This window comes from Oryx dammah, unplaced genomic scaffold (genome assembly GCF_014754425.2).
Source record: "Oryx dammah isolate SB20612 unplaced genomic scaffold, SCBI_Odam_1.1 HiC_scaffold_12, whole genome shotgun sequence".
NCBI classification, from domain to species: Eukaryota; Metazoa; Chordata; class Mammalia; order Artiodactyla; family Bovidae; genus Oryx; species Oryx dammah.
The window spans coordinates 41324586-41341219 of NW_024070196.1; the positions used below are offsets into that span (position 1 = coordinate 41324586).

At 36.7% G+C, this 16634-nt stretch overlaps 1 protein-coding gene across 4 annotated transcripts in view; it reads right to left on the reverse strand.

The window, feature by feature from the left end:
- The window catches only part of GRIA2 (glutamate ionotropic receptor AMPA type subunit 2), a 197745-nt gene that overhangs the window by 36473 nt on the left and 144638 nt on the right, over positions 1-16634 (reverse strand). For all 4 annotated transcript variants that reach the window (XR_005723039.1, XM_040251475.1, XM_040251474.1 and 1 more), the window contains exons 10-12: positions 15707-15913; positions 14844-15214; positions 10045-10243 (exon numbers count right to left, since the gene is read on the reverse strand). Coding sequence is in view for 3 of the 4 variants with exons in the window: in XM_040251475.1 (XP_040107409.1) it covers positions 10045-10243; positions 14844-15214; positions 15707-15913 (777 nt within the window). In the remaining variant the exon portion in view is untranslated. The remainder of the gene's footprint in view (positions 1-10044; positions 10244-14843; positions 15215-15706; positions 15914-16634) is intronic.

Below are 16634 nucleotides of genomic sequence, written 5' to 3' on the forward strand. Positions count from 1 at the left end.
CCACATCTAAGTTTCCGTAGGAACATAATACACATAATTCTTACAGAATCCTCCTCCGCACACACTCATCTAATTCAAGATCTGTCCTCTTTTATTGAAAGAAGAAATTATCAAAATGTGAAAGTCTAAAAATAGTGGTTTATAATTGAAAGCCTAATTCTTTCTTAATTATAGGTGTGTTACGGTGGTGCTATAATTAGGGAGGATTGATAGCTCCAAAATAACTCAGACTTTATCATTCACTCTGTACAAGGATGTATATGGGTTCTAAGCACAGAAAATTCTGGAAAAGTAAGATGTAGGGTCTATTTTCTCACATCTCTTGTTGATTACAAGATTGCCCTCTATTTACTTTCTCTAGTAGCAAAAAGCAAATATTTTATTCAAGTTAGTTTCACTGATTATCACTGAAAGAACATATAGACTTTTAAGTTAGAAAATTTGCAGCTTAAATTGGAATTCTCAATATAAGGCACACATACTGACTTCATTAAAGCAATATTAATATAGCCCAAAATTATTAAATTATGTAACTGAAATATGAAAATATTTTAGAGTTAAACTGAACATTTGTCATCACCTTATGACAACAAAACAGATTCTTATAAATGAGATGAAATAGTCACCTTTTAATTTGATATATGATGCTTTCATCCCTTCAAAGACATATCTTTAGTTAATATTGAGACTGAAGACTGTAATTTTGAATTCTCTTTTAAAACTGGCCCTTTAATCTAAACTGGTCTTAAACAAGTTATTTTTCATCTTTTAGCTACTCATATATCTTTAAACTTTAGACAAAAACCTAACTTTTCAAATCAATTTCTCTAGTGGCTATATTCAGAGCTCTTGCTGTGACAAGAAACAAAAGTTGACTTGATAAACCCTGAAATAGTAGAAATTTTAAAATAACATAAATAATAAAACCCCACTTCATAAACAGCATTACAAAGAAAAAGCTACCACTAAAGCCTAATTCAATCATATAAGGAAACATAAAATAACTATTAGAATCTTAAGTATCAACAACTGGAGACAAGTCTTCATGTCTCAGGCATGAGAGTAAGTACAAGTGGCAGCCAGAGAACAAAAAGCAAGCACGTGTCTTCAGTGTGGGACATGCCCATTCCATCTGCATCTTTGCTTCTGGCAGTCTGGGTGCCATGATGATCACTCTCCCAGCTTTCTGCTTGTCCTGCACCCGGTTTACAGGAGCCCCAAATGCCTCTAAAGATAGAGGGCAGTTGAGAGAGAGGATGTCCCAGGTGTGTGATGAATGTTAATTTTAGGAATGCATGGAGTGTGGTGTGCATGCAAGGAAATTTCCTTTGTAACACCTTTCATCTTAAGCTTAGAAATGTGACCAGACTACTGCTAATACATTGTAGTATAACCTACCAGTTAAAGGGAAAAAAAAATGTCAAGGAAAACAACTACATTTTGCCCTTGTAATGTCTATAAATTACCTTCATCTCATTCAATGCATTTGGAGTTACACTCTATAAACAGAATTCTTTTTTAAATGGGATCTGCAGTCAATCTTCATATCCGAATGCAACAAACTCCGTGAGAAAGGGTATGAGATGTGATGGGTACTGTTATAGAGACAGACCATGCCTGAAACTATCTTTAGAGTCAGAAGCAAAATGAAGACTATTCTCACTATGGTAACCATGGTACCCAATTACCCAACACTAATTTAGTTATGGGCTTCCCTGGTGGCTAACAACCCACCTGCAATGCCTGGGACCAGGGTTTGATCCCTGGGTTGGAAAGATCTCCTGGAGAAGGTATCACTCATGAATTAGCAGCACTTTTTAATTTAACTATACGGACAAAGTATACTTATTTTAAGAAACATATACTTTGTCCGTATAATCAAAGCTATTGAGAGAGTCAATTCCTAGTCAATTGACAATAAGTCCAGGGTCCTCAAGGAGGAGAGAGGGGTCGGGGGCTGTCGAGGAGGATATAGGGGCCTGGAATTCTCAAGGAGGAGGAAAGGACAAACTTTCTTTTCTACCTTCCTCAGTAAGGATTCAGTTCAGTTCAGTTCAGTTGCTCAGTCGTGGCCGACTCTTTGCGACACCATGAGTCACAGCACTCCAGGCATCCCTGTCCATCACCAACTCCCGGAGTTCACTCAGATTCATGTCCATCAAGTCAGTGATGCCATCCAGCCATCTCATCCTCTGTCGTCCCCTTCTCCTCCGGCCCTCAATCCCTTCCAGCATCAGAGTCTTTTCCAATGAGTCAACTCTTTGCATGAGGTGGCCAAACTACTGGAGTTTCAGCTTCACCATCATTCCCTCCAAAGAATTCCCAGGGCTGATCTCCTTCAGAATGGACTGGTTGGATCTCCTTGCAGTCCAAGGGACTCTCAAGAGTCTTCTCCAACACCACAGTTCAAAAGCATCAGTTCTTCAGCACACAGCTTTCTTCACAGTCCAACTCTCACATCCATACATGACCACTGGAAAAACCATAGCCTTGACTAAAAGGACCTTTGTTGGCAAAGTAATGTCTCTGCTTTTGAATATGCTATCTAGGTTGGTCATAACGTTCCTTCCAAGGAGTAAGCATTTTATAATTTCATGGCTGCAGTCACCATCTGCAGTGATTTTGGAGCCCAAAAAAATAAAGTCTGACACTGTTTCCAGTGTTTCCCCATCTATTTCCCATGAAGTGATAGGACCGGATGCCATGATCTTCGTTTTCTGAATGTTGAACTTTAAGCCAATTTTTTCACTCTCCACTTTCACTTTCATCAAGAGGCTTTTTAGTTTCTCTTCAGTCTCTGCCATAAGGGTGGTGTCATCTGCATATCTGAGGTTATTGATATTTCTCCCGGCAATCTTGATACCACTTGTGTTTCTTCCAGCCCAGCCTTTCTCATGATGTACTCTGCATAGAAGTTAAATAAGCAGGGTGACATTATACAACCTTGACGTACTCCTTTTCCTATTTGGAATCAGTCTGTTGTTCCATGTCCAGTTCTAACTGTTGGTTCCTGACCTGCATACAGGTTTCTCAAGAGGCAGGTCAGGTGGTCTGGTATTCCCATCTCTTTCAGAATTTTCCACACTTTATTGTGATCCACACAGTCAAAGGCTTTGGTGTAGTCAATAAAGCAGAAATAGATGTTTTTCTGGAACTCTCTTGCTTTTTCCATGATCCAGCGGATGTTGGCAATTTAATCTCTGGTTCCTCTGCTTTTTCTAAAACCAGCTTGAACATCTGGAAATTCACGGTTCATGTATTGCTGAAGCCTGGCTTGGAGAATTTTGAGCATTACTTTACTATCATGTGAGACAAGTGCAATTGTGTGGTAGTTTGAGTATTCTTTAGCATTGCGTTTCTTTGGGATTGGGATGAAAACTGACCTTTTCCAGTCCTGTGGCCACCGCTGAGTTTTCCAAATTTGCTGGCACATTGAGTGCAGCACTTTCATAGCATCATCTTTCAGGATTTGAAATAGCTCAACTGGAATTCCATCACCTCCACTAACTGTGTTCATAGTGATGCTTTCTAAGGCCCACTTGACTTCACATTCCAGGATGTCTGGCTTTAAATGAGTGATCACACCATCATGATTATCTTGGTCATGAAGATCTTTTTTGTACAGTTTTTCTGTGTATTCTCGCCACCTCTTCTTACTATCTTCTGTTTCTGTTAGGTCCATACCATTTCTGTCCTTTATTGAGCCCATCTTTGCGTGAAATGTTCCCTTGGTGTCTCTAATTTTCTTGAAGAGATCTCTAGTCTTTCCCATTCTGTTGTTTTCCTCTATTTCTTTGCATTGATCATTGAGGAAGGCTTTCTTATCTCTTCTTGCTTTTCTTTGGAACTCTACATTCAGATGCTTATATCTTTCCTTTTCTCCTTTGCTTTTTGCTTCTCTTCTTTTCACAGCTATTTGTCAGGCCTCCTCAGACAGCCATTTTGCTTTTTTGCATTTCTTTTCCATGGGGATGGTCTTGGTCCCTGTCTCCTGTACAATGTCATGAACCTCTGTTCATAGTTCTTCAGGCACTCTCTATCAGATCTAGGCCCTTAAATCTATTTCTCACTTCCACTGTATAATCATAAGGGATTTGATTTAGGGCATACCTGAATGGTCTAGTGGTTTTCCCTGCTTTCTTCATTTAAGTCTGAATTACATAGTAAGGTTACATAACAATAATGTATCCTGCTTGAGTACAGTTTCTCCTTCTAGAAAACCTTATGACTAATCCCGTTATCTTAAAATGTATATTATGGGAGTGGATCTGGTAAGATCTTTCTATTGTTAGTTCTAATCCTGTCATCTTAAAATGTAAATTGTGGGAGTGGGTCTAGTAAGATCTTGACAACCTTGAGACATTCTTTTGATTTATTATAATAACCAATTTAAAAAGTATATAACTCCCTTTTCTAAGACTAGTGAGGGGGTTACTCTCTATCCCCTTCTGATGTCTATATCAGAAGCTTTCTCTGTCCTTTTTTCACTTTAATAAAACTCTGCTATACAAAAGCTCTTGAATGATCAAGGCTGGTCCCTGGTCCCAAAGCTAAATCTTCTTCGGAGATCACAAATCAGGCATTGTTCACCATAAGCTATCACTATGGTCTTTCAAGTAGTCATGTATAGATGTAAGAGCTGGACCATAAGGAAGGCTGAACACAAAAGAACTGATGCTTTTGAATTGTGATACTGGAGACGACTCCTGAGAGTCCCTTTGACAGCAAGATCAAACCAGTCAATCCTAAGGGAAATCAACCCTGAGTACTCATTGGAAGGACTGATGGTGAAGCTAAAGCTCTGATAATTTGGCCACCCAATGCAAATAGCCCACTCATCAGAAAACACCCTGATTCTGGGAAAGATTGAAGGCAAGAGGAAAAGAGGGCAGCAGAGGATGAGATGGTTGGATGACGTCATGGATTCAATAGATATGAACTTGGGCGAACTCAGGGAGATGATGAGGGACAGGGAGGCCTGGTGTGCTACAGTCCATGGGGTTGCAAAGAGTTGAACATGACTTAGTGACTGAACAACAGCATATTCTGTGTACTACTTTCTCAAATGACAACCACACCCTGTTTTCATGGAGAATATTTAAAATGGCAGGCTCCTGTTCACTTGGCTGATGTGTGTTGTTCTGTTAGCCTTCCTTTACTGCTACAAACAGAATAGTGTGGCTTTTAAGTACTTTTGAGTACTTACCCCTCCTTCTCAAGATAAAGAGAAGCTGACTACTAATGCTTTATGCACTGAGACCTAGCCACCTTGATTCATCATAGCTCCTTTTGCAGGTATATGGAGAACTGTGAGGCACTGATTGCATTTCTACCAATATAATCCTCTAACTTGACAAAACAAACATAGAGGGGATTGAAACAGAGCATGAAGGCAGGGAAGTAAATCCAAAGACTTTTCTCCCCAAGGAAAAACAGTGTATGGGAAGAATGCTTTAGGAGTAAAAGACTTCAGCATGCACATTACCTGCTAGAATTTGGTCAAATCCTCACATTTAGTTTAGTAATGTGCAACATGCAAACAAAAATGATCACTCTGACTATCAGACAGAAATACTGTGAGATTCAGAGACAATGCATGAGATAAGACTCTGACTTGGGAAGTTAAACTAATAAAAGTTATCAGGTTGTCTAGAACTATGGACAGAGGATCGTAACACTGTACATGAGGCAGTGATCAAGACCATCCCCAAGAAAAAGAAATGCAAAAAGGCAAAATGGTTGTCTGAGGAGGCCTTACAAATAGCTGAGAAAGGAAGAGAAGTGAAAGGCAAAGGGAAAAAGGAAAGATATACTCATCTGAAAGCAGAATTTCAAAAAATAGCAAGAAGAGATAAGAAAGTCTTCTTAAGTGAACAATACAAAGAAATAGAGGAAAACAATAGAATGGGAAAGCTTAGAGATATTTTCAAGAAAATTAGAGATGCCAAGGAAACATTTCATGCAAAGCTGGGCACAATAAAGGACAGAAATGGTATGGACCTAACAAAAGCAGAAGATATGAAGAAGAGGCGGCAAGAATACACAGAAGAACTACATGAAAAATATCTTAATGACCCAAATAATCATGAAGGTGTGATCACTCACCTAGAGCCAGACATCCTGGCGTGCAAATCAAATGGGTCTTAGGAAGCATCTCTATGAACACAGCTAGTGGAGGCGATGGAATTCTAGTTGAGGTATTTCAAATTCAAAAAGATGATGCTGTGAAAGTGCTGCAGTCAATATACCACCAAATTTGGAAAACTCAGCAGTGGTCACAGGACTGGAAAAGGTTAGTTTTCATTCCAATCTCAAAGAAAGGCAATGTCAAAGAATATACAAACTTCTGCACAAGTAATGCTCAAAATTCTCCAAGTTAGGGTTCAACAGTACACGAACCAAGAACTTCCAGATATTCAAGCTGCACTGAGAAAAGGCAGAGGAACCAGAGATCAAATTGCCAACATCTGCTGGATCATAGAAAAAGCAAGAGAATTCCAGAAAAACATCTACTTCTTCTTCATTGACTATGCTAAAGCCTTGACTGTGTGGATCACACCAAACTGTGCAAAATTCTTCAAGAGATGGGAATACCAGACCACATTATCTGCCTAATGAGAAACCTGTATGTAGGTCAAGAAACAACAGTTAGAAATGGACATGAAGCAATGGGCTTGTTCCAAATTGGGAAAGGAGTACTTCAAGGCTGTATATTGTCTGCCTGCTTATTTAACTTCTGTGCAGAGTACATCATGTGAAATGCTGGGCTGGATGAAGCACAGCTAGAATCAAGATTGCTGGGAGAAACAGCAATAACCTCATATATGCAGATGACACCACCCTTATGGCAGAAAGTGAAGAGGAACTGAAGAGGCTCTTGATGAAAATGAAAGAAGAAAGTGAAAAAGCTAGCTTAAAACTCAAGATTCAAAAAACAAAGATAATGGCATCTGGTCCTATTATTTCATGGCAAATAGACAGGGAAACAATGGAAACAGTGACAAACTTTATTTTCTTGGTCTCCAAAATCACTGCAGATGTTGACTGCAGCCATGAAATTAAAAGACACTTGCTTCTTTAAAGAAATGCTTTGACCAACCTAGATACCACATTAAAGCAGAGACATTACTTTGCCAACAAAGGTCTGTCTAGTCAAAGCTATGGTTTTTCCAGTAGTCATATATTGATGTTGGGCCATAAAGAAGGCTGAGTTGGACTATAAAGAAAGCTGAGCACTGAAAATTGATGCTTTTGAACTGTGGTGTTGGAGAAGACTCTTGAGAGTCCCCTGGACTGCAAAGAGATCAAACCATTCAAACCTTAAGGAAATCAATCCTGAATATTCATTGGAAGGACTGTGCTGAAGCTGGAACTCCAATACTTTGGCCACCTGATGTGAAGAGTTCACTCATTAGAAAAGACCCTAATGTTGGGAAAGATTGAGGGCAGGAGGCGAAGGGGATGACAGAGGATGAGATGGTTGGATGGCATCACCAACTCAATGGACATGAATTTGAGGAAACTTTGGGAGATGGTGAAGGACAGGGAAGCCTTGTGTGCTGTAGTCCATGGTGTTGCAAAGAATCAGACATGACAGAGGGACTGAACAATAATAACAAGAAGATAATAAACCTCACTTCTCTATTACTCCAGAGAAAGTAAGTTCCATAATCCTATATAGGCAAAAGACACACTGAAGATATGTCAGGGTTGTTTGTGTATGAGTGTGTGTACTGCACATGGGAACCACAATATCTGTGGGGTTACTGAGCTGAAACACAAGAGTTGAAGTATCCTTTGCCCAGTTATCTAGCCTTTTCATCCTGTCTCCTGGGAAATTTACATATTCTAATCATGAAATCTTGGCCATGTGCTGATTAAGGCATATGTTTCTATGGTTGAGTTAAGGTATACTGAAAAGATCTGAGATTCTGAATGTGCAGTTATTGAGAATAGCTGGTCCCAAACAAGTTAATGAGAGTAACTCTCAACAGACAGTGTCTGGAATCAAGGTTATTTTAATCAACATAAGTACAGTAAGTAAACCATGATATAACAAGTCCCTTCATAGATCTCATTTACTTAGAGAGGGAGGAATACCAATAAAATATATACACAAAATAAAAGCAACCCATATTGGAATACAAATAACATTTAAATGTTTCAAAATATACTGAGAATCATACTGGAGTGGGCTGCCATTTCCTTCTCCAGGGGATCTTCCCAACCCAGGGATCGAACCCAGGTCTCCTGCATTGCAGACAGACGCTTTACCGTCTGCGCCACCAGGGAACCCATGCAATATTCTAATTTATTTAATAGGTCCATTGTCACGATCAGGCTAGAGAGCACATTATGTTAAGCACTACAATACACACACATTGCAACTATTTTCAGCAGTAGGAGTAAACTGTCAGTAGCAGCAAAACTGCATTGCAATATTCACAGGTAGCATTAAAGTCAAAGTAAAGTTGCTTACAAAAGGACCACAGTCTTGGCTTACACTGCAGTGCCTAGTGGAAGTGCCAAAGTCCTGCTGCCCCACTCACATCCAAATTACTATCTGTTGTCAGCAGTCTGACAGAACCACCTTTTCTCCCATCACATCTGGAGCTCAACTGATGTTATTTGGAAAAGATACCAATGGTAATGCAGGATGAGACGGTCCTCAAACCACAATGTACTAATTCAGCTGGAAGTTGAAAACCCTAATCTTTGCTCAATCTCAGATACATTCAAAGATTCTTGTGGATTATTAGAGATCATCATATGCCATCTATGTGACTTAATGCCAAGGTTTATCTGCTTTATTTCAACATTTTAATAGAATGAGCTCTTTCAGAGAGACAAGAGTATAAAAGAAGTGAAGTCACTCAGTTGTGTCCGACTCTTTGCGACCCCATGGACTGTAGCCCATCAGGCTCCTCCAGCCATGGAATTTTCTAGGCAAAAGTACTAGAGTGGGTTGCCATTTCCTTCTCCAGGGGATCTTCCCAACTCAGGGATCAAACTCAGGTCTCCCACACTGTGAGCAGACGCTTTACCGTCTGAGCCTTGTGGGATTCCTTAATGAGAGAATTCCATTAAGAGTATAAGGAAAGAAAATTATACCATCAGCCTATTGGGTTGGTTCCTTTAGACAGAGAACATAGGGCTACAGATCTTTTAAAAGCTAAAATACATTTAATAGATACATAATTATTATTCCCATTTTAAAAATTAGAAGGTTGAAGGCCTTTGTTAGCCTTTTCTTGGAGGGTTTAACAGAAAACTCAGAATTTCCACACATGAACATAATCGATTTCCCGACACAGAATTAACATAACTGATTTGACAGTCAGTTCTCAACTGTAAATTATGTAAGATAATTGGCAGTCAAGCTTATTTAACATAAAGCAAACTATAACACCATTTTCTTTTAAAATAATAATTTAATTTTAACTAGATTTTGCTTCAATTTTGTTCCAGAAGGAAAATCAATTTTTATAAAAACTAGATTTCTTTACAACACAGTGTTTTTCTCCAAGAGTCAGGAATCAAAAAAAAAATAGATAGTACCAAATATAGGGGTAAGGAGGGTAGAGGGTAGAGAAAAGGTTAAGAACAGAAATAGAAAACAAACTTATGGTTACCAAAGGGTAAGGTGGAGAGGAGGGATAAATTGGGATTTGGGGATTAATAGATATGTTTTACTAAATGTAAATTTGATAAACAACAAGAACCTACTGTATAGCACAGGGAACTTCACTCAAGTATTCTTTAATTACCTAAATGGGAAAAGAATTTGAAAAAGAATAGATACATGTATATGTACAACTGAATCACTTTGCTGTAAACCTGAAACTAACACAGCATGTAAATCAACTACACTCCAATATAAAATAAAAATTAAAAAAGATTAACAAAAATAGAATTAGAGACAGAGATGGAAGTGACTTTCACATAGCACCTTTGTACAGACCATGGGAAAGGCAAGGAGGCACAGAGTTTAGGTTGGTTCAATTTTAAGACCAAAACAAGAACTTATGAAGCAGAATCTCTTACCCTGAAAAATTCCTTGGTGGAGCCAGAGTCTAATGTTCCATAAGCAATTTCTGTTTGCTTAGAAAGATCCTCGGCACTTTCGATGGGAGACACCATCCTCTCTACAGTCAGGAAGGCAGCTAGGTTAGCCGTGTAGGAGGAGATTATGATCAGGGTAAAGAACCACCACACTCCTCCAACAATGCGCCCAGACAGGGATCTGATAACAAGTACGAAATGGATTTGTAAAGTGAAATGAATGACCTCATAAGGAAACAAGTTAGCAGTATTATGCAAGTGTTGATTTATAGGGAAATATTTGATTTCATATTTTTCATTATATCAGCTAGTTCATGAAACTTAAAATTATTAAACCTTCTGGGCAAGGATTACAGATTCACTAGATCTGATGAACTATCCAGAGGCAAAACTTTAGATTCCTGAAATTCTTTCACAGTTATCATGGCTACATGTGTAATCTTGAAACAAGCAATTTCAAGAAATGTGCAAATAATCTATCCAATGCTTACAATATTTTATCTACTCATGATACAACTAAACAAAGAAGAGAATCTAAGATCAACAGCAAAACTCTGAAAAATGCTGACCAACAAAATCAAATATCAAAAATAAAAGTATGCACCATAGGTATGGCTTTGTTTTTAATCTTACTGTTTCTTTTTTTTCTTTCATTATTTATTATTATTACTATTTTTTTACTTTACAATATTGTATTGGTTTTGCCATACATCAACATGAATCCGCCACAGTATGTCTTTAAACACCAAAGATACCCTCCATTTAATCCATCCAATGAAGTTTTAAAATGCTCAAAAAAGGTCTAAAATTTCATTAGGATTTTGTATGTGTAGAAACATAGATTTTAGAAATAGTACAGGATAGAAATGGAAAAAAATGATACTACAGAGTATGACACAAAATATAATTCTTAACAAACAAAAACTGATGCTTCAGGCACAAACTGTTATATCCCTGTTCCTTTGTGCCTCCTGCTTAGAGAAAAAAGAAAACTGAAGGAAAACAAATCAGACATTTAAAAGTTTGTCAAAATATAAATTCTTAGTTTGAAAAATAATAAAAATATTTCTGTGACCATAAATTCTTACATAAAATACTTTTCAAAAGCTTGATTTACTTTAAACCCTATATAGGTAAGTATAGATATGTAGGTATAGAAATACATAAGTATAAATATGTAGATATAGAAGTAGATATATAGGGTTTTATTTGGTAAGATTTGGTGGGGTTCCACATAGAAAGGTATTTGAGTAATATTTAAAAAACAATGTTTTTTCTCTTTTGTTAATAACTCTATTATGTCTAACAATAAATCCTTCTATAGGGAAGAGGTAACACTTCTAAAACTTTAAATTATGAAAATGTGCCAATTTATGACCTAAACTAAATTTCCTCACAATTAATAATAAATACACCTTTTGATGAAACACAGATACTATATAAATTATCAGGTAACAGCTGTGTAATAAACTACTCAAGAAGTGAAGAAAAGCAGTGAAGCTAAAAGTAAAGATTTTTTAAATAAAAACATCTGCTGCTAAAATAAAAGAGAAAAAGAAACTGCACATCAATGAAAAATAAAAACAATATGATGAAGAGCCTTTACCAGTATCTAAGAGTTGCAAAAAATTAAACAAATATGATAGAATGGGAAAAGTTAATTCTCACATATTCCGAAAAAGATATTAAGTACCTCTTAGATTTGGAGAAACTCTATGTAGACAAAGCCACTCTCAAAATGTTCACTGTTTATTCCATCACAACAGAATGTATAATTGTCATCTCATGTAACTTGTATTTAAGAGGGCAGATTCTGCCTAAGCACTTAAAATGGATCTCATTGTCTTGGACAGTATACATTGCAGGTTTATTTGCAATATATTTTAGAATCATTTTTATAAATCATTGTTTCAGTTGTAAGATAAACACAAGTTAAAGACATAATGTTGCTCCCTAATCCAGTATTTATGTCATATTTAATTAAATATGCTCATTTTTTGAAGTATGCAAGATAACCCCCAAAGCTTATATAACTTGTGCATTATTCAAAACAGAAAATTATTGAGCAATTAATTATTACTTGTAAGTGTTTTCCAAGGATGAACTAATGCTTCTGAATGAGTTCATGAGAAATTTTAAGTAGAGGGGCAAATTAAACATTATATTTTATGGTGACAGATAAAAATTTTTTCTCTTATTAAAAATAAAACTTTCATCTCAGTGTCTTCACTAAAGCAACAAATATATATACATATTCTATCATTTTTCTAATCTCTATTAAATAGTTTAACAATGAAATCTTTTAATCATTTGAATCACTTAAGGATATTGGGGGAGAAAAGAGAAGTAAGCCAGACAATAAGAGTCAACTTTCCATCTCTTTCCTCTCATAATTCTGTGATCGTAGTCATCACAAAACTATAGTTATACTCTAAACCTAATTTCAGGCAATGACCAATTCACTTCATGTAATCACTCTAGATTAAAATTTCAATGTGTTCTATTCATATAAATAAGATAGTTCTTTATCATATTTTATTGAGAAAAAGATGACAAATTTCTTTAAAAATATTTAAAGAGCATATATAAAGTGATCTGTGCATTTCATGCATTACTATTAATATTATTTTAGATACTAAGCTGCTCTCTCCTTTCCTAGAATTATCATCATTGCATTCTAAAACATGATAGCTTGGTTCCTTTAAAAAATCCTTAAATTTTCCAATATTAGGAAGCATGTTCAATTATCACAAGCACATATAACCATAAATTGAAAGGTGCATATGCTGAAAAATTTTAATAAAGTGAATTCTCCTTACATATATATGTATATGTCTATACATATATATCCCATGGCAAAGAAAAGATAACAAGGAAAAACATGTTATCTAAAATTGATATATCTTACCAGGAAATAAAAATTATTACATGTGAAAGTGTAGTGAGTCATGATTCATGAATCAAACCATAAACAAATAAAAATGGTCACATTTTAGGAAGAGGCTTTGTTAAAATTTGAATGTCAATATGTCATGGTGGACCCTGGAAAAACACAGATTGTTAAATGCGGCTTGCACTCCAGCCCCTATGTATAAATGTGTTTTCTGCTCCTCGACAAGCACTGGTCACCCAAAAGAGTGACCTTCAGAGATCTGATACATAAGGAGCAAGGTAAACCAACCTGAGAGTTCATCGATCAGAACCTAGGTCAGTATGTCCTATGTCCTAATGAAACTTCATAAGTTTCTCCTGCTTATTCACAAGGCAGAGGATAGTTTGTAGAACTCTAGGATAATTGCCTTATATCTCAGAGCTATGGTAAATCAAAGTTCAGTAACCTTCTCTCCAAAGATGAATCATTTCTTTATTACTTATGAACCAGAATGTTCTCTGAGATTCCAATCTGGTTAGTATTTTTATTTTTCAGCATTAGAAACTTCTCTTTATGTCTTTAACATAAATCAGATAAACTAAATATATAGAGAGAACTATGAATCTTATTTTATCAGAGGTCATCATAATCATAAATATATGATGTATGATAATTATTATCATACATTATGTGTGAAAATTATGTCTCTCTCTATATGCAGTGCAAATACCCTTGGTTTGGTTCTAATATAGTGCAGTTCCATAGAGAGGCCACAGAAAGCTTGATGGAATTAAGAGTTTCAGATCCACAAAGTTTGTAAAGACATTCCATACTATTGGAAAAGTAAGTTATTGATACTTTCTGCAAACATGATATATTTCCTTTAACTTGCTGGGGGAGTAAACAAAAAGACTGTAAAAGATACAAAATGTTTTTGAGTTTCACATATAGTTTTTTGAAGTTAATTATTCTCAGCCCCCAAATGCTCAAAAACTAACAGTAATTAAATAGCATTTAAAAAGCCACTGCCTCTACTAGTTATTAAGATATCCCATAGAATCAAAGGAGGGTAATTGAACCCAAATTAAAATGCGCCAGCAGATCAATAATCATTTAGGCTTTAAATGTGAAACTAATCACATCAGGAAAAGTACCTCTAAAGAACCAGACATGGCTATTATTCTGACTTATATATGCAACATGCACAAAGGCAATGTGTGTTTTGTTATATATTTATTCTATTTAGGCATTATAGGGCAGGAATTAAAATATCATGTAACTGGAGGTGTATGAATTTATTCCATCCTGTGTGCATTACTATTTAATTTGGCACAAATACTTGTAATGAATCAGTCATCATCATCCCAACTATTTATTTTTAGATACTTGAAAAATATTTTATCATACATTCTTTTCAACTCAGCAACCTAACCTTTAAAAACAAATTTTGTAAATATTTCTCCCGTATCATTTCCACGAGCTAATAACAACAAAACAAAAAGATGGGATGTGTGAAATGAAGTTTTGTCACTTTTTAGTTAGTAGGTAATGTTGCCCATTTTCCCAAATACAGGTCTGTGGATCACCACACAGATGACTGTAAAATGAGAATATGCAGCAAAAACACGGTACCCCTCCAAGAAGGCATGTAATGATAGGAACCTTATGCATTTTATAGCCTCTCCATGGTGTGTACAATTTCACCAGGGAAATACAGGACCAACATTCAAAGAACGTTGCTCAAATATTTCACAGGCTTACGCCGATGGTAAAAGTCTGTCCTTGAGAGTCTTACACTGCTTGGACAGACAGCCGGCAGCTGCTAACTTCTTTACAGTGAATTCATAAACACCATGAATGTCCACTCGAGACCTAAAATGCACAAAGTTGAAGCAGGCGAGTAACCAACCTTGGCGAAATATCGCATCCTTGCTGCATAAAGGCACCCAAGGAAAACCAGAGACTATTAAAAATCCCAAATTCATTAGTTGATTCACTACTTTGTGTTTCTCTTCCATCTTCAAATTCCTCAGTGTGCCACTCGTAGGGGCTAAATCTGCTGACCAGGAATAAAACTACACTGACCCCAATGTAGGCAAAAACAATGCACATCCAGATCTCATAGGCTAAAGGATCAAGAAACGAAAACACTCCTGGTTTGGACTTCTGAGGCTTCTTGATCATGATAGAGATCCCGAGGCTCATAAAGGGCTTTGAGAAATCGATCACCTCCTCTCTCACAAGGGTGATGGTTAACGGAGCGATTGCAATATCAGCTTTCTGCAAGGGAAACAAAGGACAGTAATAGAACCAGGACTCCCAGCCAGGAAGGAATCATAGTTATGCTATTGGATCAATGGGTAGGACAGGAAATCAAGATATAGGAATGAATATTTCCCTGGTGGAATCCCAGGAAATAATAAATAGAAGAAAAGCAGTTTGTTCCCCAAATATGCCTCCTTTTCAATAAATACAGAACACCCTTCTGGCTTGATTATGAGAACTATATCTGTATCCCATGCTTTTGCGAGCTTTGAAAAATGCATATATATGGCCCATAGGCTTCAAGACTGATGAAGCCTGTCTCCATTTGCATGTTTGCTTCTGACTTCATCCTTCATCTTCAAATGTTTACAGGGAAACAAGACAGTATTCCTAGAGTAATGTGGGAAACCAACAACCTCAGATGTTGGTACCTTGCATGGAAGTCAAGCATTCCCTCAGCAAGAGTTCAAATGGAATGATTTTATCTGTAAGAAGAGTGGTACTTACCCCATATACAAGTTCTCCAACCATCCCATTCCAAATTTTCGTGTCTGCATCCCTGGCCCCATACTTGCCATCCCCAACAATGGTCAACTTGTATTTGAACCCACAGTGTTTGGCGATTTCTGCAGCCAAGTCAACACAATAGCCCTCATATCGCTCATTGCCTTCAAGCATCTCATGATTTTTCTTCATCATAACATAGGGGGATTCCTATGCAGAAAGAAAGCGCTTTAGGTGATCAAAACAGCTGTATTAATTATCTGCTCTCATTGATTCAAATCTTCTGGTTTACTTATTTTTAATTATTACCTGTTAGCTAGAGATATTGTAGAATACAGATAGTGGAAAATATGAGGAAAATTAATAATAACATTTCTGAACAAAGATTATCATATATCTTTCATTATATTTCATTTATATTTCATTAATATGGCTTGTACCTGGCCATATCAAGTAAACAAGAGACTCAAAAGTTGGTATACCCCCATGTCATGTTTGTAATTCTTAGGGCTTGCTGAAAAATAATGTGGTTCAACATCTGTTTCAGTTAACTCTGGATTCACCACTGTCTTGTTCTAAATTAGGGCTACCTTGACTCCAAAGAACCACCATTCACCCAAAACCCTGTATCACTACTAGTTCAAGGACAAGGTTCATGTTCTAATCAGGTCTGTGGCCAGTGATGTGCAGACTGAAAAAGTTGTTGCCATGGTGATTACAGATGCTACCCTCTCAGACTTGAGATCAAATTTCCTTTATGAGATAATATCCTAGAATTATGCTACACAGATAGCTCGAGAGTAGCATTCCTCTACAAACACCATAAAGAAGCATGAAAAAATGTCATAACACCAGCCTAATTTTCTCCACTGGAAAGTGACACTAAGCATATGTGGGGCCCAGTGAGATAGTTCTCAATAGCATGATTAAG